The sequence below is a fragment of the Cebidichthys violaceus genome, unplaced genomic scaffold, assembly GCF_023349555.1.
Source record: "Cebidichthys violaceus isolate CVI_PGR_0920_01 unplaced genomic scaffold, fCebVio1.0.p SCAF_23, whole genome shotgun sequence".
NCBI lineage: Eukaryota > Metazoa > Chordata > Actinopteri > Perciformes > Stichaeidae > Cebidichthys > Cebidichthys violaceus.
In genome coordinates, this window is record NW_027176406.1 from 5,213,460 (window position 1) to 5,238,495 (window position 25,036).

At 42.6% G+C, this 25,036-nt stretch overlaps 1 protein-coding gene across 3 annotated transcripts; it reads right to left on the minus strand.

Annotated features, from left to right (window-relative positions):
- Positions 1 to 89: 89 nt before the first annotated feature.
- camsap3 (calmodulin regulated spectrin-associated protein family, member 3) lies at positions 90 to 23,459 on the minus strand. Of its 3 annotated transcripts, none has more exons than XM_068718748.1 (18): positions 22,987 to 23,459; positions 16,393 to 16,655; positions 9,530 to 9,670; positions 9,197 to 9,283; positions 8,765 to 8,797; positions 7,824 to 7,962; positions 7,597 to 7,736; positions 7,408 to 7,492; positions 7,253 to 7,295; positions 7,095 to 7,150; positions 6,788 to 6,824; positions 4,605 to 6,702; positions 4,385 to 4,509; positions 3,678 to 3,970; positions 3,491 to 3,575; positions 2,817 to 2,935; positions 2,601 to 2,719; positions 90 to 2,494 (listed from the first exon to the last, which is right to left on the minus strand). In XM_068718748.1, exons 1-18 carry the CDS (start codon positions 23,117 to 23,119, stop codon positions 2,195 to 2,197), a joined length of 4,296 nt encoding a protein of 1,431 aa, XP_068574849.1. In that variant the 5' UTR covers positions 23,120 to 23,459; the 3' UTR covers positions 90 to 2,194. The 3 variants fall into 3 exon arrangements, with proteins under 3 accessions (XP_068574849.1, XP_068574847.1, XP_068574848.1); XM_068718746.1 differs by having other exon boundaries at positions 6,788 to 6,860; XM_068718747.1 differs by lacking the exon at positions 8,765 to 8,797 and having other exon boundaries at positions 6,788 to 6,860.
- Positions 23,460 to 25,036: the final 1,577 nt, after the last annotated feature.

The following is a 25,036-nucleotide window of genomic DNA, read 5'->3' on the forward strand; positions in this document are numbered from 1 at the left end:
AAACTGATCAACTGCACCCAATCAAAATTCTAATAACTAACAAGGCAAATGGGAAAATAAAAATGGGAATGACAAAACATAGATGACAATGATTTTAAAAGGATTTTTATTCATCTGGTCTAGTTGCCAAGGATAGTCAATTTATGAAATGATCATACATAATGCGCTGGCACAGGTTTGATAAGAAAAGAGAAAGGAAACAACATAAATGTTATGACAACTTCTATGAAATGAATGCGAGACTTACCACCTTAAACTAAAAAGACATAGGTAGAACCTGAAACTAAACATCAAATGCAAACTAAATAAATACACCTCTGGGTAACGTGGGGATTTCTAGGGGAGAATTGCACAGAATCAAAATAGTGTTTAACTACCACATACTACTATTTACAAACACATAAATACAAACATCCACCAATTCCATATGCACTCCTCCACACTCACTTTTAATCAATCATCATATTTCCTGAATGTGGCTCTTAACATTTTTGTCCCACATCTGAATCACATTCAAAACACATTTGTTGGAGGCAGTCAGTGATTTGAAAGAAGACAGCTGCACCACGGCAGCTGCTGTAGTGCTAAAGACTGCAAAGGAGGGGAAGAAGCACAATTTCCAACAGGGTGCGTGGTGATATTGACCTGATCATAAGCAACTGCAGGGTCGAGTGTTTTTCCTAACAGCGTGGAAACACTGCCAAACAAAGTGTTTTACAATGGCGTCTTACATTCCCCCCAGTTATATATGAAGGAGTCTCTCAAGACTGTGGGGAAGATGAGGGCTGTTACAGTCCAGAATGATCCTTCGACAAGAAACCTACTGTTTATATGCAGGTGTACACAAACAGGGAATCATATAATAGGAAACAGACTCCTAGTGACCTAAAGGATGTATTAATCCTAGACAAAAGGTTTCAGCAATTTTTTGTTGTTTGACAATTTCTTTTCATTCTCTTACACTCATCTCAAACATACATCTCACTAATGCTTAAGCAGCAGGCTAGCTTATTCGTAGCTTACAAAGGTCAACTTACTTTTTACAAATCATTGTCAAAAAATCTAAGTGATCAGCATTCAATATATATTAAATCAGCATTGATTATCATTTTCACACATAGCTGTATCCAAGAAATAATAAACATGGTAAAGCCCTCCTTCATGTTTCCAGTATTTTTTTTCAAGATAAGCTCAGATAACATTTCAATTCATCACATGTTGAAAATGAGAAAGCAAGTTTAGAGGAAAAAGTCACATGAATTTCATTCTTCTTTCAGCTCTCAATGGCTGAAGCAAGTTGTCCAGCAAAAACATGTCAAAATAGTATAAAAAAAACATCCAGATGTCTACAGCTGAAGGAGTTGGAATTGAGTGGAATGCGCAAACTATGGGGGCACAGGCAGTTTCTAGGTGTGCAAGTCCAAAGACAACCACAGTAGCCACCACCAGTGCAGCCCACATAGGAACCACCCACTACACTTTTTTTCTGGTCCTGACAAACCAAGTGAAAACACCCTTGAATGGAATGAGTGGTTAGTGTGTGCTCTACATTCATATGAGAGCAGCATTACCTGCCATTCATTTTCAGCTAAGATCTCCTATCAGAACTGAGAGCTGAGCCACTCGTCTCACTAGACTGGAGAGAGGGTGAGCTCTGGAAGAAGAAGAAAAGGCAGCAAAAGGAAAAGCAAGCAGAATTGAGAGGGGCGGGAACTACTCTGGCCCAAAATACTGTGTGGGCGAAGGCAGTGTGGCTGTCCCCTCTTTTTCTTACCTAAGAGTTGCAAAAATGACTCCAGGGGCAGGGTAAGGCAAGGCATGAGGAGGCAGGGTGCAAGGGAAACAGAATTCTTCATCCCAACAGAATCAGTCGCATTACATTTTACAATCTAGGTAGACGAGGCAGAGCCAATCAGAAGCCCTCAAGAAAGAAACTATTGTAACTACATTGGCTGAATGAGTGAGTGATTGGCCCTTTCTCTTGGCGTGTAGAGTTGACTGAATTGCTCTGAGGGTCCAGGTTGATAGCTGGCCAAAAGCCTAATCAGTCACGCTGTCCATTGCTAGTTAGCTGGATTTTGCACAATCTCAAGTGCCTCATTGGCCAAAACAGAGGACAAAAGGAGCTAGTCAAGCTGGGAGCTGGTTCCCTGAATGGTAACATCTCTACCTATCTTCACCCAGCTCTCTGACATTATTTGGGGGTGCCAAGCTTCTTGGGAGTTCCTGGGCGCTTTTGCCAAAAGTGACCAGGGATGGTGAAGGCGTCAACACTCATGGACATAGTTTTGGACGGGATGGCAGTGAACTGCTTGCGGTCAGAGCTGTACTTGTAAATGGACTCAACCATCTCAGGTGCAATAATCCGAGGGCCAATACCAGTGAGCCGTACCATCTCCTCAGTTTCAGGGTTCATGGTGTAAACTGCTCTGAACTGGCAGCTGGCATCTCTGAAGAGGATGAGGAAGTGGTTGCCCGTGCTCGCCTCCATCTCCTGAAGAGGAAGAGACACAAGATGAGTACAGTAGCAATCACAGTCACTTATAACATAGATAGGGTGAACCTTTTTTTTTGGACTCTGACACAGGAGGATGGTTTACCTCTACAATCTTGTTTTTCTGTGGTTCATTGACCTTGCCGGCCAGGCAGCAGCGGGTGATAGCATTATGGATGATGAACTTGTTGGACTTAAAGCTAGGCTCCTTGTACAGCTTTGGTCCTGTAAGACAGAGCATTTCATAATGTTATTAGGCCAACAAAACAATGAGATAGAAATCATTTTCATAATCGAGTTTAGTTGGAAACACGTCACTGACCTGTATATTCTGGGATTGAGGCAGGGGAAGAAATAGTGGAGCCATTCTCCCAGTCCTTCTCTCCGTTGTGAGCACTGACTCGTCTTGGTGACATTAGCCTGGAGGGAGAGTGTGAACGGCTAGAGGCAAAAAAAGAGTTTTGTGAGAAAAGTCAGTTATAGACCTTGAGGCTGTGTGCACATGTTGTTTGTTACATGTACCTTTGCCCCTGACAACACTGATAACAGTTACTACAAAACCTATAGTTGTCGATCTAAAATTATACATAGACACACACACGCACACAAAGAATACCTTCGATACCAATATTTTGACAATATTTTATGGGAGGTAATTGGTGCTGGCAGGAGATATTTACAGACACATTTTGATAGATGATCAATAATAATATGTACATAATCAACAAACACCATCCATGTTCGTTTTACTACACTGAATCATAGTTTATCTCATGTAATATGTAAGATATACATTTTCTAATGATATATTGCCCAGCCCGAGTTTACTATGAAAAATATATTAAAAAGGTGTAAAAGACGTTTTTGTATTTCTTTGGGACTTCAAATATTATTGTTGTATAACCACACAGAACACTGATTTAGACTATATTATGTGCCTCCCACTTTATAAGCATTTATTAAGAAAATACAAGCCATCGTCACTGTGCAAGTTACCTGGGAGACTTCCTGACAGTCAGGCCTCCAGCGTCATTAGCCATGGAGGACAGGTTCATGGTTGAGCGGGAGTACACCTTGGTGCCTAGAAGGAAGAAAAATAAACCATATTGAGTAACTAAATACATTCGTGTGTAGGAAGATGGCATACAAAGTCTGAGACCAAGGTGGGTAAAGAACTATTTACCCATGAAACCCCTGGCAGGGCTATGAGAGAGGACGGAGTCATCTCTGAACACAGTCTTGGGTCTCTGCTTCTTGACACCGCGAACCGTGGTGGGTTTCTGCCTCAGCACCTTGTCTAAGTCTTCCATGATCTTCAGCTGGTGTCTCCTCTCATACTCCAACCGAGTGAAGTCTCCTCTGCGCTGAGGAGTCCCCTCAACTGGTGGGGTGCGTGATGCTGGAGGGGTGCCTGGAGTCTGGGGTCTGTCCTCACTTTTGTTGCCCCAGCCTTCGATGATCATCCACTGAGGCTTGCTAAAAGTACAGGAAGATACTGTGTAAAACGTCCAATGTGTGACACTGCTATCGCTAAACCAATGATGACTAGAATTACTGCCTTGTTTGTAGACATTTGCACCAAATTTGAAGAAACTCCCTAAAGAGTTCCTGAGATATCACGTTCACTAGAATGAGGCAGATGGACAGACCATGGCCATGGCTTTTGCTGGTGCGAAGGCATAAAAACATAACTGGTGTATCAGACAAATGATGGCAACAATTTGTTTTATTCAATACACACCAATAAATCAGTGAATCCTAATCAGACATATGCTTAAAAAATATGGCTACAATAATGTCCAAATATGACCAATCTTAATGTATGATATTATATGCTACAGTCTTCATTTGTTATGATTGCAGGTATCTGAAACAAAAAAAGGGACTCACTTTGATTCCTTTTCTTTTTCCTGCTCAAGTTTGCGTCTTTTCATCTCTTCTGCTCTCTTCTGCTGTTTCTCCAGCAAAGCTGCTCTTCGCTGGGCCATCTCATCTTCTGGTCGCTCCTTGTCATCCTAATAATTAAGACCGAAATAAAAAGGCATGAATGCACTGACCTTAGAAACGCAGCATTTTTAGATAAGGACATACAGCAATAATAATTGCCTACCTTGAAAAAGAAACCAACCCCTCCTTTTGCCTCTGGCTCCGTCCGTTCATTCATTGAGTCGGAGAAAGCGTCCGGTACTTGGTCGTCCTCCTCCCCATCTCCTCGCATAGCAGACAGCGAGATCTCTATCAGACTACTGCGTTTGCCATTCAACATCCCTGCAGTGGCATCACTCTCGAAGGAGCACTCTGATGGGGCACCAGAGCTGCAGCCCCCATCTGCAAGCCTGTCCTTGCTTGACAAAAGACCATGCGAGGACCCGGCCTCCAGGTCCATGCTAAATATACTATGATCGTCATTGGAGCCGACCTCTGACATTGCGTCATCATGACGGGGAGTTGGGGTAGGAGTTGGTATAGGGGTCAGTGTTGGCGTGGGGACAGGAGTTGGTCCAAATGAGCGCAGCTCATCTAGGTTGTCAGAGTTACCAATGGTGAATGAGGACAAAGACTGGTCATGCGATTGCCAAGGATTGACACGACGAAGGTGGGGGATGCGGTCCACGTTTTGAGGTGCGGTCATCATGACCCTTGATAGGGTTGGAACCTTAACGTCCACGGAACGGCTGTGTTGGTGGGGTTTGGGGCTTTTAGGGGGCACAGATTGGGCTCTACGGTGGACTTTAGGGGATTTAGGAGGAGTGGTGTGGTTTATGAGTCTGTGGGATGGAGATGGAGAAGAGGAGGCTGAATTAAAATCTCTGGTGGATTCACGCGATAGGCGTGAAGGAGCTGGAGTGGAGGTTTTGGGGCTGGAACCTACAGCTTTCTTCTTGATTAAGTGGTTCTGCTGCTCGGTCAGCCTCTGCATGTCACTTTGCAGAGAGCTAAGAGCTGCAGTCAGCTTGGACACGGCATTGTTATAGTCCCCTAGTGGAGCTACCATTTTCTCACCATGAGTCCCAGAGCCCTTCTCTCCTGGTGTACCTGCCTTTTCTTTGGAGTGACTGACCTGTTTGTTGAGCTGAAGTCCTACTTTGACATTACCGTCATCCTCCACTGAGGGGCGCTGTTCATTTTGTTCCTGCTGCTCTTCCTCTTCCATTCGAGCTAGCCTTTCTTCAAGTGTCAAGCGAGAGAGGTCTTCTTCTGTGGATGAGGTGCTGATCTGACCATCCCCTCCTTCCCCTTCTCCTTCGTCCTCACACTGCGCCTTCTTTAACTGCAGAAAGGCACTCTTCCCCAGTCTTTGTCGGTGCTTTGCAAAAATGGCCTCAATGCGTTTTTTCTGGGCTTCAATAGCCTTGCGCTTTTCTTCAAGCCGAGTTCCCAGCTCAGACATCTCATTGTTGAGTTGAGGGCTCTTGCTGGGGCTTTCTTCAGACTTTTGAGCCCATGTGGTCATCTGAGAAGAAGAAGAGGGGTCGCTGGCTTTAGGAGAATCCATAATATGCTTCTTTTTACGTTCTGCAAAGCTGGTCATCTTCACACCACTATCAGACACCTCTTTGCCATGGCCTCTGGCAGAGTGTGAACCAGCAGCTGGTGTGGTTGGAGTGGACTGGGCTTTAGGCAGGTCTTCTGATGCATCAGAGTCTACACTGCCATCTCTCAAGACCGAGTCATCATCTCGAGAACATTCAGAGGCGTTTCTGATGCGAGTGGGCTCCTTGGACTCTCCCGTGGGCCGGTACATCATTCCTGAGCGTGTAGGGGCAGAGCAGCTGATGGGTGGTAAGTTGTTATGTCTGGAACTAGCAGGGTCATCAGGAGAGTGGAGGTAGAAGCCATCAGGAGCACCATCAGGGTGTAAACGAGGCTCCATCTTGCCCTCGTTGTGGATAATTTGGAGAGCCTCTTCAATGGTAGGCAGCTCTCCCGTTTCACTTGCCACAAGGCCATTCTCCTCTGCCAACCTTGGAATAGTAGGAGTCTGGGTGGCCCAAGAAGCTCTTTGTGGACCGTTGGAGCCAGGGGGTTTGCTCAGCAAATGGCTGAGGTCTTCAGGAGGGGAGTAGGGCACACGGGTCATATTTTGGCCTGCTGGGTTGAGTTGGTCTGAGCTCACAGAGCGGGTTATCACAGGGTTGCCCATCACGATGTCCACATCACTGTCCAGGCCAAAAGGAATGCTGAAGGACACCGCTGACAAGGGGCGGCTAAGAAGAAAAATAAGCGTGTGTAAGTACAATAAAAATAAGTAAAACAAGAGTGTTTTAATGGTAATGAACATACGAGTTCTACCTGAGAGGTTTTTTGCTCCATGTCTTTCCAACTCCTTCTATATGAGACATTGAGGTAGACTGAGTCAAAGATCCTGAGTACAATGGGGGACACACAGACTCGTAAAGGCATGCACACCACACAGGGATGCACAAATCAAGCAATACACCAATAAAAAGGAAAATAAGAAAAAAAGATATATATACACACACAACAAGAAAAACAACTAAAAGACAAACAAGGATTGAGGGGAATAGGTGAACCAGATTGTAAAATGGTAAAAACATATACAAAACACTGTGGCTTGATGTAATGATGACAATCTTACCTGACGCAGGAGAGGAGATGGGTAGGAAAGGCTTCTTGAAGATAGAAGGGGAGGTACTGTAAGACAGAGAAACAATCTTTTAGTTCAAACAAATGCACCATCCAAACAATATGCCAGACTACTAAAAAAGCTAAATCATATTCAGACAGCTTCTATACCTGCTACCACTCAAGCTACTTGGTGTTACTGGTGTGGATCCATCTGACAAAAAAGAAAACACTCAATCAGACTTTGTCACGGATACTCATTGTAATAATCTCACTGATAGGATTACACAGTATTACACAGGACCACAACATTTGCCGACACTTACCCAACGTGTCTATTGGCTGAACAAATTCTGGCCTTCGTACTTCAAACCAGCTAAGCAGTTCTGCTAGGAAGCTCAGCAAATTGATCTAGATAAATCAGACAGAATAAATCAGGTATACAGAAGATAGAAGAATATTTTTGTTAATGTCTCAATCAGTCGATTAATGATCAGGAGTTTAAATGCAAGCACCTGAAGCTCCTGTGGGGTGTATAACATGTCCTCCAGTGCCAAGTGACAGCAGCTCTTCAGACAGCTGTCACAGAATTCATGGATGAACTGCAGGTTGTAGAGGCCGTCTGCTACAGACATGGACTCCTTCATGCAAACATCTTACAGAGAGTGGGGGAAAAGTGTTATACTGACAGAAGCATATTAAGTATTAAAAAGCTGTTCAAGGTTATAATGTTTGCTGGTACCTTCAAGTCTTAGCAGGCCAGGACAATAGTAATGTATGACTGCAGCAACAGCACAACCACTGGACAGGTCTTTTACTTCATTCACCACAGGAAAGATGGGCTTTTGTTTAGACTGCATTTTATCCTTCCTGTAACGGAGCTAAAAAAAAGCAACAACACACACGCAAGTCAATAAAATACTGCAGAGTGACCTTAGTGGTAATTTGTTAATGTTTATATGTACAATATTTCATATATTAGTTAATGTTAAGACCATCATCAAAGTCAGGGTTTTCCAAACATGGTTGGACGCCCTAAAGTCTATCCACACTGTGACAATGATAACAGAAAATGTTAAAAACAGACTTGCAGTATGAATGTAAGAAAGGAAAACAAAGAAAGGTCATGCTAATGTGTTCAAGAGAGAGCTATGGTGAACAAATGATAGATGCAATGTGAGTGACTTAATCAGAGCAGAAAGAAGGAAGGTTTTGTCAGGAGAAAGTGGGACAAATGAGAATCTCAGAAGGCAAGAGAGGGAGAAAAAAATGTTTCAGGTGCAACAGTTAAACTACGGTATACATACAAACAGCTCACTGTCTGCAGGGACCAGCTGACTAGAAGCTGGTCTCCGTTAACCTCCACAGACATTCACACACAATCACAGGACCAGAGAAACCGGTTGTACATGGCAGGTTCAAGACCGGCTGGAGTACTAATTGTGATTCATGCACCACTCGTTTGTCAAACAAACAGTGAACCGCCCTATTGACATTTCTGCTGTGACGTGCACTTTAATGCAGGTTAGGATGTGATGCACATTAGTATTCTCACACCAGCATATGGACAAAAAAAAACAAAAAAAACACACCTGACCATCAGATATTTGCTGATAAATTTGATGAAGACACTGGAGAGATGGAGGGACAGGGGGAAGGAGCAGAGGAAAGGAAGGAACTTACAGGAACAAGTTTCCAGTACCAGCGAGTAGGACACTGTCAGAGAGGAGGAGGGACAGGAAATAGAGAAAGACAAGGAAATGGAGAACAGGAGCACAAGGAGAGGTATTAAGCCTAGAGTGGAAGAACTAGACAAACTTGAGAAAGGGCTGTGATGACGGTACTTTCTTGTAATGACAAGACAACATTGTTGACAAAGCAATGACGCTACCCTTTAGTGTTATTGTGTCAACCAATACTGGCTGTGCTTGTAGCATTCGAATGGGTGATGCCTACAAGTGTAGCAGAACCAACAATGTGATCTTAATCCACAGTACTTTGGGTGCCTTTTTATAGCACTGAGTGCATAATCCTCGACAGATTATCATGCATGTCTGGTTATAATGATGTGTGACAAGAGAAAGAAATATGTTGGATGTGTAATGCAATACTCACAGAGGGTTGAACAGGTTGGGGCTCTGCCATGGCCTGAGACGCGTCATTCTGGGCTCCTTCAGTACATTCTCTTAACTTCTGGTTTAACTGAGGGCATGCCAAGACGACAAAATGGTTACCATGCATACATCACAGATCTACGGTATACTGTGCATTATCACCTTTGTAAGACACAGTGGGTTAAATATTTACAGCATCGTTATTTATGGAGCTAAGACACTGGATTATCTACAACAGTGGTTTTAAGAAGGTAAAATTCTGAACAAGTAATTTTCCAAACTGATACAAAGATGTGTGTTTGAAACGAGCATTGTTTCTGTTTAGCTTCCTTACCCCATTAACCCAAAGAAGCAGAGCCTCCTCCCAGTTGGAGGCTCCACCCAGGAGCTCGGCAGAACCACATGTCCTCACCGCAGTCACCGTCTCCATAGCTCCCATGGCCATCAAGGCATCTATCACTGCCAGGTGAGCACTCTGCACCAATCACATGGGAGAAGGAAAAGACAGCGTCAATCAATTACAGCAAACACAATAATGGCGGACACTGACACTTTTACTGCTCTAGCAGGGCACTGCTTACTGCAGAGCAGAGATCACAGCTAACTGCTGCGGCGCGACCATTATTTACCAGCAACATCCTCCAGAGGTCCCCAGAAGTCAACTGTGAGTCAGCAGAAACACTAACGCGAGTTTTCAACAAGCAAACGCACACATCAGTAGTTGCGGGTGAACTTTGGACCCATGTTTGTACAATCATTAAGTCCTTAAATAAGCAATGGACCCGTAATATGATAACATGCGTGTCCTAGGACTGTCATTCCTCAGCTGCTTTACCTTTATTTGCCTTCTCTTCAGCGTGCTGCCCTTCCCTTTTGCACAGTGAAATATTGCTGGATGACTCATGTGCAACAGACTACAGGATGAGGTGTTGTTACTAGATCACCAGGAAGCACAACAATGAATTCCCGGTAATAAACAGGTGTTCCATGTCTTTTTTTTGCAGTTTTGGCATATGAATCTGTTTTTGTCAGACAACATAATGGATATAAAATCTAATGAAGATAGTTTTTTTTAAAACACACAAATACAAGAATCAAACTATAAAAATGTCATATTTGACGTTGCCAAGCATTTGCATCCAACAGACATAAGTGAATTTCATTATAATTAGGAGAACATCAAAGAGCCCTTTCTAATGACTAGAGCCCATTAAAATGCACCATCAACATTGTCAGCTCAGTCCAACAGAGCGCCTTAACTCTATAAACCTGTTAGCTCATTAGAAGTTTTGCTGGGTATGTGCCATGGATCAACAACCAACAGCACTTTATATGTCTGACCTCCACATTGTTGTAAATGATTTGGATATTTAAACCACTTTAAGTACTGTTAATTTATAGAGGGGGTTTATGCTTGATCAAGTACTCCTTTCATTTGTCCAGGTTTTCATCCATTTCTTTTCTTTTGCAATTATTAAGATAATAATAATTTTCTAATAACTCCTTTGTTTATGGTAAAGAAATGTAGCGCATGATCCTTGTATTTTTGGCTATCGGCTAATTGCAACAGCACCTTGTTATGATAATCAATTCTGGACAACAGAGAGGACAGGCAGGTTGAAAACAACACATTCCTGTCATGGGGCCACTCCTTCAATCTCAAACCTTCAGTTTTGAGCCTAATCTGTGGAAATCAGTGCCTGTTCCCTTTTACTACTTATGAATTCCACTTTAGAGGCCAGACATTCTTCCTTTAACCTCTTACGTTGTCCCAGATGGGTGCTGGTGGCAGTCCAGCTGCGTGCATGAGCCCTGTCTGCATGTCTGCCTACTCAACCCTGACGTAAAGTGCTGACCTGGTCAGACCCGGTGCTGTGGCAGGCAGGGCGGGCTATGCCAGCAAAGGCTTGTCAGATAGCATTGGTCCAGGCTCTCTGGATGTGCTGCAGTCAGTCACTGCTGGCCTGCCCTCCCCAACACTGTTGCCAGAATGATGCTGCTTGTGCGTCTGTGGCATGACTTGTCTGTCCAGAGGAAATGTCTGCAGTACAGAAGGGGACAAATGGCCTGCTACAGGGACTGGGGCTTCTCAAGGCTAGCCACAATCTGACATAGATTATTAAAACATGGTAGGGATTGGCACTTTAATTTATGTTATCAATATATTATGTTATCATTTAAAACAAAAAAATACTTAGCCCAAAATAAGAATCCTGAGCAAATGTAAGATACTGTTTCGCATGAGTTCTTTCTGATGCAAACAGACAAACCACTGTTGTTGTTTTGCGTGCATTTGCAATATTAATACAAAATGTAAGAGTTGTTAATTCAACTTCGTTTTTTAATAGGGTCTTTGTTAGTGGTGGGGTTGTACTGGGCAGCATTATATTGACCTGTGTTTCTGTGATTATACTCAACTCAACTGTGTTGAGATTATACTCAACTACAAAACTCAGCAGCATTATTTTCTCTGTAAAGGTACAGTAGGACTGAGAACAAAAGAAACAGACTGCTGCAGAATTGTGCCAGTGGCTGTGTTTCAAACACTCAAAGCGATTTAATGTAGTCACATATTTTTGCATTTAGCCACAAAGTGTAATCATAGGTTGGAGCTATTGTCACAGTGTGAAAGGAGACAGGATGACAGAGAGAGAGAGAGAGAAAAAAGGAAATGAAGCAGAAAGAATGACAGCCCTAGTGAAAGTGGCCAGCCCTGTGGTCCTACTGTACAACAGAGGAGAGAGTAGAGGGTGATTCATGACAAAAAAGTGCAGCATAAACGGGAAGAAGGGGGGTTGCTAGTGGATTTCCCGCTGCAGACCCAGGAGAGCTCGCTAAGCTAAATCACAAGTCTCCCTAATGAGAGGGGAGAGAGGTGCCTGCCAGATCACCATAACAACCAACCAGCTGACCCACAATGCATCTCAACACAAGCCTGACCACAGCATTGCTCCGTGCCACTGGCTTAGTACCGGCCCTCTACTCTGAAAAATCCAACCAGCAAACTAGTTAGCACTCATCAAAACAATGCAACAGAGAGAGGAAAAAGTAATACCCCATCAAGTAACCCCATAGACATAAAATCTTTAAAGGCTCTATGTGGCGAATTTGCTTGCATAATCATGTCAACAACCAGTCGTACAAAGAAGGCAAAGGCATCTTGTGGATCATTAAGCGAGATTACGATGAGAGCAAAATCTGATTATGTCTGAAATATGACTTAACCCCATCCCCCCCTTCCTGCCTGGTGCCTACCGAGGGGGAGACAAACAAGGGGATCAGCCAGGTCTGAGGCCCAGCAGGGGATCTTAGACAAGAAGTTCTCTCAAAGCAAATGGTTATATGTATAAGAACTGTACGTTTCAGCAAGGAAAACCAGCTTTACACCAAACTTGTTTAACATACGGTAGATACGTTCAATTACTACTCTACAATCAGTGAAGGCCCAAAGCAGAACAAATGGTGTAAAATGATGGAAAGCATTTCTGATAGTGTGCCACTTCTATTTTCAACTAATCTCCTGACTGATGCTCACTTGACCAGAAACCTGCCAACACAGCAGTATGATTTAAGACAAAGTGTCAGCGCCTATCCAAAACCAACAGGGGACCGGGAAGAGGGTTAGCTGCATTATAGCTACATGACTTACTTTGTCACTGTGGGAACAAATGCTTAACCCCATCTCTAGTGTAATCAATATCAGTATATTTGAAATGGATAATTAGGATTATATTCTACTGTCTCAACCAAGAAATGTAACGAATCAGTTTGATGTTGTGAGACATGGTAGATGCAATGGTGGTCATCTCTGGCGTGTCATCCAATCGTCGATGATGACGTTCAGTCTGCATGGGAGATTATCTCTAATCTGGGCTGGGCCACCACCAGAAGGACAGTTACCAGTAGGGTGGGAGCGCGCACACACACACACACACACACACACACACACACACACACAGCTGGGGGTTCCTCTGCTTAGCCCCAAGGATGTGCCATCTACAAAGCTTCCCTTTTATGACAACTCCAGCCTGTAAAGACACTGATGCTAGCTTGGGTAGCAGGAGAAGTGACATTGATTTATTGTTTCAAGTTGCATCAATACACATCTATGTGTTAAATTAACCAAATCCATGTACCTATTTTCTCAAGGTTCAACATTTTTGGGGTTTTGTGGAAACTATTACAAGATAATGTCAATGGTAAATAACATAACATTTCAAAAATTATTGTCAGTACCTTTTTTTACAGATATGTCCAGCGTGCGTTGGTTTACAATACACATATAAATCAATAATGCATATTTACGTTACTGAGATTGACTTTTAGACCATGTTTCCAGCTAAATTAAAAAGTTTATAGATATAGTGGTAACAGCAGCATGCAAAAAAACAAGATAAGTAAATAAATACATTTTGCCTTCTTTTCTGAGCTTATTTTGTCAAACTAATTCATTTTTAGATGTGACCTCATTCCTCATATTACCTACAGTTCAGAGGGACCTTCCTCTTGTCCCAGATCACGCGGCTCATACCATTTTCTTCGTGAATATTTGTTTATCAAATTATTTACTAAGGAATTTCAAGGTCTAGAAACAGTAAACGCTTCTTCATCATGTAGCAGAAGCTTACAGTTTGATGTGTCTTTTTTTTTGTTGCCCTACTTTGATCAGAGCACCGACAGTGTAGTTTTATATAGAGTGGGTCATTGGCGCTCTGCACTGATGCCGGTCCAGCAACTCAAGCCAGTACCAGCATCTATGGGTTAGTGTAAGCCTACATCCCTGGATTTATACATGGGCCAAATTTCATAATTACCGGCAATGAACAACAAATGTCATATGTGTGATGTATCAATAACAAAGTGAAACGCCATCAACAGTTTAAGGCTTGGCAGATTAACTGGCAGTAGTGTTAACTTGTCAGCGACAAACGTGACTCAACATACTTTTCTGTACATGCAGTACATCTTATCCTCTGGTTTGACATGGACGTTTAAAGATTTAATATACAGCAGTGTTGCAGCAGATTGCTGCTGCTCCAAAGCCATTTACTAGCCAAGACCCACATTGATGCTCCATCCTTCTAATGCTGCTGCAGCGTGACCCACTTTCTTTGCTTGCCACACTGTAGCTACAGTGCCAGTCAGTGACAGACGAGCTCAGAGTGGAGCCCAGGGCCAAGCAGCGACTGGAAGGCTCATATACCGAAGCATCAAACAGGCAATGCAGCATTAACAGTACCATTCGAAATATGAGTTTAAAGGTTAGGATTTACAGCTGAGATGGTCCATGGTCTGGCCTGAATGCATCACCCAGAACTGAGAAGCACGCAAGCAGACAGACTCACGCACACACAAAGTACAGCAACATCATGCATGAAGGAGATCTACTGTGTCATCAGCCCATTAATGCTGGTGCTGTAATGATGATGATGTAGTCTACAAACTACAATTTTTAATCTTTCATGCTAGCATAAAAAATGTTTTCCGTTGAATGCCTTGTTGTTGCCACGGTATACAATGGCATATCTGTCAGTGCAGGTGGTTATTGTCAGAAATCCATCCAGGGCAAGTAGGTATGTGATCCTGTCTAGTAGGTGGACTATATGACCACACATTCAATGCATAAGGAGAGTGCATGTGACATGCTTTAGGCTAATGATTGATGAGATGTTATCAAAAGACTAAACCAAAGCACAATAGAAGCACTGAAATTGATGGCAAAAGATTGAAATAGATACTGAGACTTACATTGTTATGTAATTACTTTTTGGAAATAGAGGTAGGTAGGTACAGGATAGGGCAAAACACTTGGTATTTATAAATAGAAAGGAAATCCCCATTAAAGCAACCTTCTCCACTTTACCAGCGCTCTTCCTGTGCTGAGTCTTTCATCTTTATCTGTACAAAACAATCTGTCTGGTTCCAAAGTACAACAACAAGTATTTACATTCATTTTTTCATACTAGATGTAGCTGTACCACAATATTACATTAACTAACATCCAAATGCTCATATCACCAGGCTTTACTGCTTATGGTCACACAATTATGTTATTTAATTTAGAAAATGTTACAAGTGCATGCACACCTTTTCCTACATACAATTAAGCTAATCATCACCAGCAGTGCTGCACCTGCTACAGAGGCCAGGAGACAGCAGCGGCGGAACAAACAGCTTTCACCTAAAAACAACACTATCCACCCAGATCCCTGGAGACTCCCTACTTAGCTTTAACAGCCTGTAAATGCATGAACCAAGATAGCCGGGCAAATGCAGTTGTATGCCACTTTTTGAGGAAGATAATAATCTGTATAGAGAGAGGTTTTGTATCAATACTAAAATGTAGTTACAATGAGTCATTGTTGAGTCGGCTGAAGCAAGAAAGAAGTATATGTTCTAACAAACCTAAAAGCATCCCTCTCCTTTCAGACTGTTAAGATTCCTAGTTTGAATATAGACTAGTTATCTCTAGGTCTTCAGGCTGAAGAATTCAGTACTATATTATGTGTGTACAACACACACACACACAGACACACACAGAGAGAGAGAGAGAGAGAGAGAGAGAGAGAGAGAGAGAGAGAGAGAGAGAGAGAGAGAGAGAGAGAGAGAGAGAGAGAGAGAGAGAGAGAGAGAGAGAGAGAGAGATCCATTTTCAAGGGGAAAGAGGACAAACCAGTTTCTCTTGATTTAACTCACTGGGCCAGCCCTGAGCACTCTCTCAACACAGAATCTAAAGTTTCACTAGAACGATTTAGCCATTGTCCGGATCTGGAACATCTATTGACACTCCCTCCTTCTCAAAGTAGTCCTCCCTTGTGTCACCATGACTGCCCCTTGTCTTAGCATCTGGATCCACTCATCCTCTGGGATCAGCTGGGGGGCAGCATGGGGGGATGGGGACAGGATTGAATGAGTGGGGTCTTTTTGATGTCCTTTAATCCCTAGAATCAAAGCGTAAACAAGCCCCTATATCAACAACCGAGCCTACTCGACCCCTTTGCTATCCAGGAGTCTGTAGAAACGCACAAGCATCCGGTTCCACAGGAGGAGACATTCACTCCTTAGGGCGATAGACAAACAACAGTTCTGACATTTCTTTGACTCAATCCCTTCCACTACCAACAACACTGCATGCCAGACTTGTGTGGCTTCATCACCTATGTGTTTACGGTTCCTATGACCGAAGCATAACGTTACCATTTTGATGGGTTTGTGTCGGAGGTCTGCATCGGTCACCGGTGTGTCCTGGTCTTTGGAGACGATGCCTCTCTGAGAGAGGAGCTGCAGCAGGGCGACGTTGTCTTTGGGCTGTGCCTCGGCGCCGGTGCCCCCCAATAATAGGCCGTACGTCCGGCAGTAGAGCTCCGAGGACTGCAGGAGGCGCGTGACTGGCGGTTTAAGGTGCTCCTGCTCATACTGGTCACAGTAGAAGGGGTCACGCAGCTCTGCAGGGACACTCTCTACCAAGAGACAAAAACATACAGACACAGTTAGATAAGTTCATTGAACAGTGGAGCTTGGAGAGAACTGGTTGCAAAATTGTACAAACATGTTGAGGGAGATGTATAGGTGAAATTCCGAATGTTTGAAAATAGGAGGAATTTTCTCTAATTAGTCGTAAATGATCATCTTGAGCATGTTTTTTTTTTTTTGTTGTTGATGGCATGGAAACCTGCTTTCTGCCAGGTTTGCCGGCAGATTAAGACCAAATACCCTCGAGCTGTAATCATACGAGTGAGTAGAGCAGAGCAAGCATCAAGGGCAGTGGGGCATGATGAGCTCAGAGGTTGGCATCTGCAGATTACAAGACGCTCTGCCACTTGTTTAGAGACTTTGTCAATCTCAGAAGCAGAGATAAGCAACCAGATGAAAAACTAACAGCAAATGAGAAAACTCAAACTATGTCTCAACTCAAGGAAAGTGTAGTGAAGCAATATGTAGCACTCTCTATTAGTAGCTAGCTGACGATTTTTAAAGAATCTGTTCTAACTGGTCTTTCTGTAAATAACAAACAAACGTAATTATAAAAACATATGCTGGACACACCCCCTGTGAAACTGGTTTCTCTGCATCCAGAGCACCACACTCAACAGCCTCATCTCTGTGCAAACACACTGGAATAAGTGTTAAAGGGCCTTCTGGGGAAACAAGTTGACAAGCTCTCTGTCTGAAAAGAGAAACTTATGCATGCCTACAGATGTGCCAAACAGAAAACAAACGGGTTATTACAAGGGAGGTGTCAGTATGTTGCTGTATCATTATAAAGTCATGTAATGAATCCACTGAGATCAACATAACAAAACGCCCAGCTTCAAAGATTTGACAATGCCCTGTTCTCCGTCTCTCACTCTCACACCATGATGACTATAGTTGTCGGACGGTATTGTCAGTCATGCCACACACACGGTCCATTTTGTTGTAAATAAGCTCCTGGTTGCCAGAACTACAATGCTACACTTTACTGCTGTATTTACTGTGACACGCCCATCTCTAGCTCTAGTCCCTTGTACTTACATAATACATGTAAAAGAAAATAAACTCCTCCCACAATGACATATATATAAAAAAAAAAAAAACTTCCCCCCAGAAGGCAAAGCAGGATGCAAATGCCACAACTAAGTGAGATGTGAGATGAGAGAGATCGATATGAGCATGATTTCCATATGAGACAGTCTGGCCGTGAACAATGACTTAGTGTCACAGAAACAAACTCAAGGTTGTGTATCCTTACACAATTTTCCAAAACTGTAACAATCATCAGAGAGCACACACCTAATGTTAATTAACTAAAAGGAATAGAATGTACAACAAATAATGACCAGTTGGCAGCCTTAAGGGTCACCCAAGCCAAAAGGACTGTGATGCCTCCATAATGTTGACATCAATAGACCTCCAGGGAAATATTTTGATTAAAAACACAAGCGTGTGTGTGTGTGTGTGTGTGTGTGTGTGTGTGTGTGTGTGTGTGTGTGTGTGTGTGTGTGTGTGTGTGTGTGTGTGTGTGCGCACAAACTGGAGCAACAGCCTCTCTGTCACAGGTCATGGGGTCAGTGCTTATCGTCTATTCCAAGTAGGAAGTCAAACGCAGGCAAAGTTTATTAACACGTTACCACATTATCATGGTGGGTGAGCAGGACGATCAGTCATAAAGTGGAGAGGTTCCAGGGAGCATACTGAGAAGATTTTGACCAAGAGACTTAATCCCCACCACCTGCAGGTGTTCTGTACAGTAACTGTAGGCGGAAAACAAAATGAGAATTCCTCTACAGCAGTGCCACGTTGTTATTATTATCCTCAAAATAAAAAAAAAAACAAATCGAGTAAGACAACAGCACCATTTCAGTGGTGAGCTGGTGTGTAAAACTGTAAGAAAGATAAGCCAATAAAAAGTATAGTGGGACTGCTGCAGCTTTGCCGTCATGGCTGCAGCAGTTCAGCCGTGTTTAGCTCCCGTCTGTCCTGACTGACATTGCTTGATCGCCTACTGATAACAGGAGCCATGTGTCCTTCTGCTTCATTGGCTGACTGAGCTAGCGTGCTGGTGATGTCACAGAGCAGCATAAACATGTCCAAACAGAGGTTGGTGAAAATCAGCCACAGCTTAAACCAGACAAGACCCCCACCATGCATCCCTTCTCACTTTACATTTAAGTGGAACAATCAGCATTGGATTGCAAGAAGGTTGTCACAGTTAATATGAATTAACCCGCTCTATTAATGACATGGCACAGCAGGTTGCAAAACCTAACTAACCGGCTGCTTACTGGAACCCTTCAGGAACCCTGTCACAGATTAAATAATTCATAAGAGCTCAGATATGCAGAAGTGTGCAAGGTAAGCATACAGACAGGAAGTTTAAGATCAGCCATACTTAACCCCCCCCCCCCCCCCCCCCCCCCCCTCCGTCATGTTTAGGCATCAGTGCATGCATAGCTGCCCAATCAAAATACCCATTTAGTGACAATTTTGTTTTTTTAGAATGCTACTTCAGGAGAACAAAAGTATTCACTCAGCATTACGTGTTTCGATAAGGCTGTTGACTGGGACTTCCAAAACCTCCTTGGAGAACTGAGCTATAAACACTCATCACGTGGTGGATCAAACACAGATGATTATCCACTCTCATACAACAAAGCAGGTTCTGTTTTGTTGCCCCAAAATCAAGAAGTAATGACAGGGGCTATGTTAACACCCTAACCTACTTGTGACCACCAGTTCTGAGTGAAATGGTAAAGCTGACACAAACACTACAGCTTAGACATCTACGACAAGACTGGAAGAGATGATGCATTTATCAGATGTACGTATGCATCATCTTCTTGCTCGAAGGAATCTCTTAAATCATCAATAAACTTCCATTGCATTGCATCTTCAGCTAATGTGACAGTTCATCTGTTCCACTCCCTTGGTCAATCGCTGAAACGGAAAAAATATGCATGCACACAAATCAATGAATCAATAACCAACATCTGATAGGCTGTGCTCAGAAGGAAAAAGCACACACCAAGCAATACACACGAGGCGTCTCCCAACCCCCAATACATGCACAGGTCAACTTGCCACAAATATGCCGTCCCTAACAGCCCTGTGTATCCTGTACTACATCCTCACTGACAGTGCTCTAGCATAACATGAGAAACAGTCGCTTTAAATTGCATTAAAGGGCCAGAGTACACAGACGCACATCCTATAGACGGAGATAGTGATTACATTATGGGTGCTTGAGAGCCTAACAGAGTAACAAAGTGTGCAGGATGCATCTGCCTTTGGGAAGTGTCCTCAAGTTAGACACCATCTACCAATCAAATCTTTGTATAACGTTATGTAGCGTATTCCCTGTGAAATTACTTATTTTTCAATAAAGTCTCACATTATCCAGTAACACAATGCGACTCAGTAACTGTATCAAGGGGTTAACCCGTGTCTGGGAGTTTCATATAGTGAACCAATAGGATTTCCTACATCTTGAGTAAACACTAAAAGCAATTAAACATCCTCCTCAGGTCCTTGTCCCTTGTTGACTCACCATAGTTACATGGTTGGTGAGATGATGAGTAATAATTCCTATAGGTTTTCAGTTTGATCCATGCAGCTTTGTAGCTAGGTGGAACTAATATGTAAAAGAAACACGTTTTGAAACATGCAGGTACAAGGTGGTTTGGTTTCACTGCCCCAAAAATCAGGGGAGGGTAACAAAGAGACTGATGGCCAAAACATATGGGCAATAAGCCGTTTCATCAGTGGGAATATACTTATTAACAGATGAGGTAAAAAGTATGGACAGTTTATGTGAACTAGTTCCTCCCAAGCCTCCAAACTTGTGAATCAAGAGTTTCTGGTCTCATTCCGAAGTAAAGTTACAAACTAGTTTGAGTCACGCTTTAATGATTCATCTGTCACAACGACTACAGGGGAAGATCATAAATGTCAACCTTGCCCAACCTCTTTTCTTTCACCTTGATTATAACATTATACATAAATGACTTGTCAAGGCATTATAAAAGATCATAAGACAGTCTCTGTGTTTGGGTACTGAGCAGCCAAACATCTACAATGCACGTCTTAAAACGCATAAAGCCTCATAAAGTAAATGTGGAAATATGAATAGACCAATATGTGCAAAAAAAAAAAAAAAAAGGAGTAAAAGAGTAAAGTACTTTTTGACATCTATAACTGTGATGAACCAGCACTAACTATTTACAGCGCATTAGAGCAAGTAATGAGATATTATGCTGGTTCTTGATGTTATTATGAAAGTCCAAACATGATGTCACTAGGTGGATCAAACAGCCTATAGGGAACACCCACATTGTGTGCTTTCTATCGCTGGTGCAAAGAATTGTGGGGATGCTAGATCTCCTTTCCTCTCATAAAAAGGATGCTTCTGTGTTTCCTTAGCGAAAGGAGACAGATAAATAATTGCAGCAGCTCTTTTCTTTAGCATTTAGAGAAACTGTTAATGTTAGGCACTGTTGTAAATTGATATATTTATAGAGTCTTTTGAGATGTTTACACTATGGGTTTAATAGTGGTGAAGATGAGGCTCATAATATTGTAGTGACTATGTTTAAAACTGGTTTCTGTGCATTGGTTTTTCCTGGGGGGTTTTCATGCTAGCATAGGTATTTCAGTCCAAGCCAAGCCTATAAGCAGCTTTCAGATTATCGTGATTGCACATGGATTCAATTTAGGGTAACCTATATAAAGACTAGAGATCTTTTTTTATTTAGTTATAATTTAGCGCTTACCAGTTCCCATTAAAAGCTACTGTCTAACCTTAGCATTACTCTATCTAAATAAAGTTTTGAGACGCAAACAGTGTGCCGTCTATGTGAAAGTCCATTTTGTAGTGTAAAGACTCAGAGATTAAAAATGTCGCCTATTGTTATCATTAGGTTAATTGACCTGGAAGAGCTGAGGACCAGATGACCCGGTCTGCCTCCTGTTGTGCTATCTGTTGTTCCACCCATCTGAGCTTTTTGGGAGGGGACTAGATGATGTCATCTTGACTTTGCAGAAATGTTCTTCATGTTCTTGTATCTCGGCATGGAGAGTGACTTTGACCAGAGGGGCGTGGTTGAGGTGCTAAACAGAGCTGCAGCAGCCTGTAGTTCTGGACACAAGGCCGGCCTGGGACCGTGTAGAATATAGTAAAATAGAGTAAACCTCACACATCCTTCTAGCCATCTGTGATCCAAACCTTGAGTATTTACTTACATGCACATCCCAGGAATAAGAATGTGCTTCTATATACTGCCTTTTATCTTGTGTCACTTAAGTAAACGTAACCAAAGTACTTTAGGAAAAACAGTCCAAGACATCCATCATTAGACTACTGTGTGCACTCAAAATGAAACAAAGGAGCATAGTGTTTTTGGTGTCTTCTATGAGAGATCTAATCTTTACTAGAGAGTGCTCTAAAACAAAAGAAGACTTCTTATCACCTCAGGGTCAGAAGCTGGCGCTGTCCTTCTCCTTGTCTCTGGAAACCTGAGGCAAGTCTATGTCTTATGATACGTGTGGTCTACACAACACAATTCATTTCTTAGGTGGGTGTGTTGTGCACCACAGTGGCTGGCTGGTTTTCTCACAAGCGTTTGTTGACTGAGAATATAAGAAAGCCACTGACAAATTGCTAAGGTATTTCACTCTTTTCACTAAAGTGAACAATGAGCTATTTACACGCAGCTATTTGATCCTGAATATGAACTGCACTAAAAACTGGTGTTCACATTGGCTCCTCGTGGCTGTCAACGCGGAGAGTGAGGACCGGGTATAGGCTACTGAAAGCCATCATCTACGCCCCATGTGCTATATGTAACCGGATTAAAAAACATACCCAGTAAGCCTGCAATTTGTGTCTGAAGTCTGGCGGCTAGAAATACGGCAAAATGGGGTTATCGTGATAAGGCCTAGGGAGGAGGCCCGTTCCTCTGACTCACACACAGCTCACCTTTAAAATGTGACCACTCACTGAGTGAGAACAAATGACATGTGTCAGAGTCACAAAAACCCGCACCGTGCATGGTCCCCCTTTCATCTGCTGCTCTTTGTGCTGAAAACCGCTGAGCTATACACACACACACACACACACACACACACACACACACACACACACACACACACACACACACACACACACACACTCTAGTTTCCCTACATGCATGTGCTTTTCGCTACACTGCTGAGCAGGATATAAATATTGATGGTCAACAGAGGGATAGTGGTCTTCACATGACTTCTCTACATAACATTGACACTCACCAGGCCCGCAGCCTGGGACGAACCTACCTGCACTGCCGTAGGACTTTGCCAACAGCCATCCGACACTTGCGCATATTCTTGCTTTAGTACAGTCATACAAATCCAATGGCTTTATGTCTGGGACCACAAAAGTCTTCCTCATGGTAGGGGAGTCCACCATAGCGAGTTTGCAAAAAAAAAAAAAAAACGTGAAGCGTTGCTGGCAAAAAAACGCTACAAGACAAAAATTATTCAAGCAATCATTATTTATAGCGGACTGTTCCACAGGACCCGGGGGCTGGGAATACAAATGTAGGTTAAGGTTTTGTCGGGAAAATATCCGCCACGGAGCTGCTTCCCAGCCAGTTAATGTCCCTTTTCTGTGCGGTTTCGTGTGCGTAATCCCCGTTAAATCATTCCGTACGACCGAGCAAAGCCCCGATCCGCCGGGATGTTAGAGGAAAAACGGACTATTCCCCTCGTTTTTGCCCTTCTTCGTCCGCATTGCTGTGTACTCTCGGTTCACTATGCGCAGCTCCACTGAAGCCCGGGCCGATGACTGACTACCAGGTGCTCCACACCGGCATCACTCGCTCATCTCTCCGTCCAATAGAAAACGAGCTTGAACCATGAGGGCGGGACCTCCCTGTGTGAACACAGACAGCAGGTGGAGGTATTGGTGTGGCTTCTGCTACAGGTTCATCTGCTCAATCAGGTGAACGCCTGACCGGACACCCTCTGGCTGGAAACGTCAAACAGCTAAAAGTGACCTCATAATACAAATATTACTGTGACACAAAAATTAAAGATTTCATCTTTTATATATAAACCACAATGTGAAAATGCTCCACAACAAGTAAAGTCCTGGATTCAGAATGTACACGAGTAAACACATCTGCTAACACCTGTGTGGGTATGCATTATGCATTTTTTTAAAAGTTGATGTCATGTTTTTAATGTAAAAAACAATTTAGCAATATAGCAGTCAGATAAATGTTGTTGAGTAAAAAGTCTCTGAAATGTAATGCAGTAAAAGTATAAAGAAGCATACATTGGAAATACTCAAGTACCCTCAAAATTGTACATATGTACAGTACTAAACTGAATATACATACTTTCCACCTCTGAAGTTGACATTGTGGTCCCTAAACTGGCTGTATTTACACTTGAAAAGTCTCACGTTTTATTTTCTCACACTTGGAAGGCGGTAAATTCAGGGTCAAGATACACAGCAAAAATGTAGGTCTTTAGCTTTCTGTTTATGAGTGTCTCAGATGTGATGACCCCGGTTAAACACCATAAAACACCAGCCGTGCTGCAGTGACCTGGGCAAACTCCATCAGCCTTAGGGGTGCTGCTGTAAAGGACCCTGACCTCTTGCAGACAGAAAAGAAAAAGATAAACTCTGACCCAAGATCACTGAAGCACATTAACAATCTTTGGAAAGCTATTTTAATGACTTTGATTACCATAGAAATATGACATTTTATCCCATTGTGTTCTGACAAAAAAATATTTGGACCAATTATTGCTGAGATGAAGACATTTAGAAACCACCATAACCAAAGCAGCTTGTATTAGTCAATTCTTTTAAGTTTGTCCTGAATTAAAGTACAATATAAGGTCATATGTCAGCATGCAATGTAAATTGAACACATTAATTGGTCCTTTATTTCTTCTTCTCCAGAGCCCAACAACATGCAAAAAATAAATAAAGAGCTAGGCATATGACACATTACAATGCTGGGTTATCAGTAGGATACATCAGCTCCTGATTTAACAATAATAGTTATAGATTAGCAGAAATGTCAAAAAACTGCAAATATGTTCAGTTGTTTACATACCTTGCTGCACTTTAAAAGCAGCCTGGTGTATAAACAGAAAGGCTGAAACGAGAGGAACAGAGTAAATATAGTATTGTAGATAAATCTATACAGGAGGGGAAAATGGAAATAGTTATGAAAATAGTGCAATTTGCCTCTAATTTGAATTAGAATTTTGACTCAGAACAGTTTCTTTTCAATTGGTTTTGAAGTGTTGTTTCCAGAAGCACCATCCCACTGAACAACTGAAATCTCAAGAGAGCCTCATCACATGA

Coding starts and splice junctions, on each gene's coding strand:
- camsap3 (XM_068718746.1), bottom strand. CDS start 23,119: ATGGTGGACTCCCCTACCATGAGGAAGACTTTTGTGGTCCCAGACATA. Junction 6,703..6,787: donor TGGAGCAAAAAACCTCTCAG/GTAGAACTCGTA, acceptor TTTTCTTCTTAG/CCGCCCCTTGTCAGCGGTGT. Junction 2,720..2,816: donor CTCAATCCCAGAATATACAG/GTCAGTGACGTG, acceptor TCTGTCTTACAG/GACCAAAGCTGTACAAGGAG.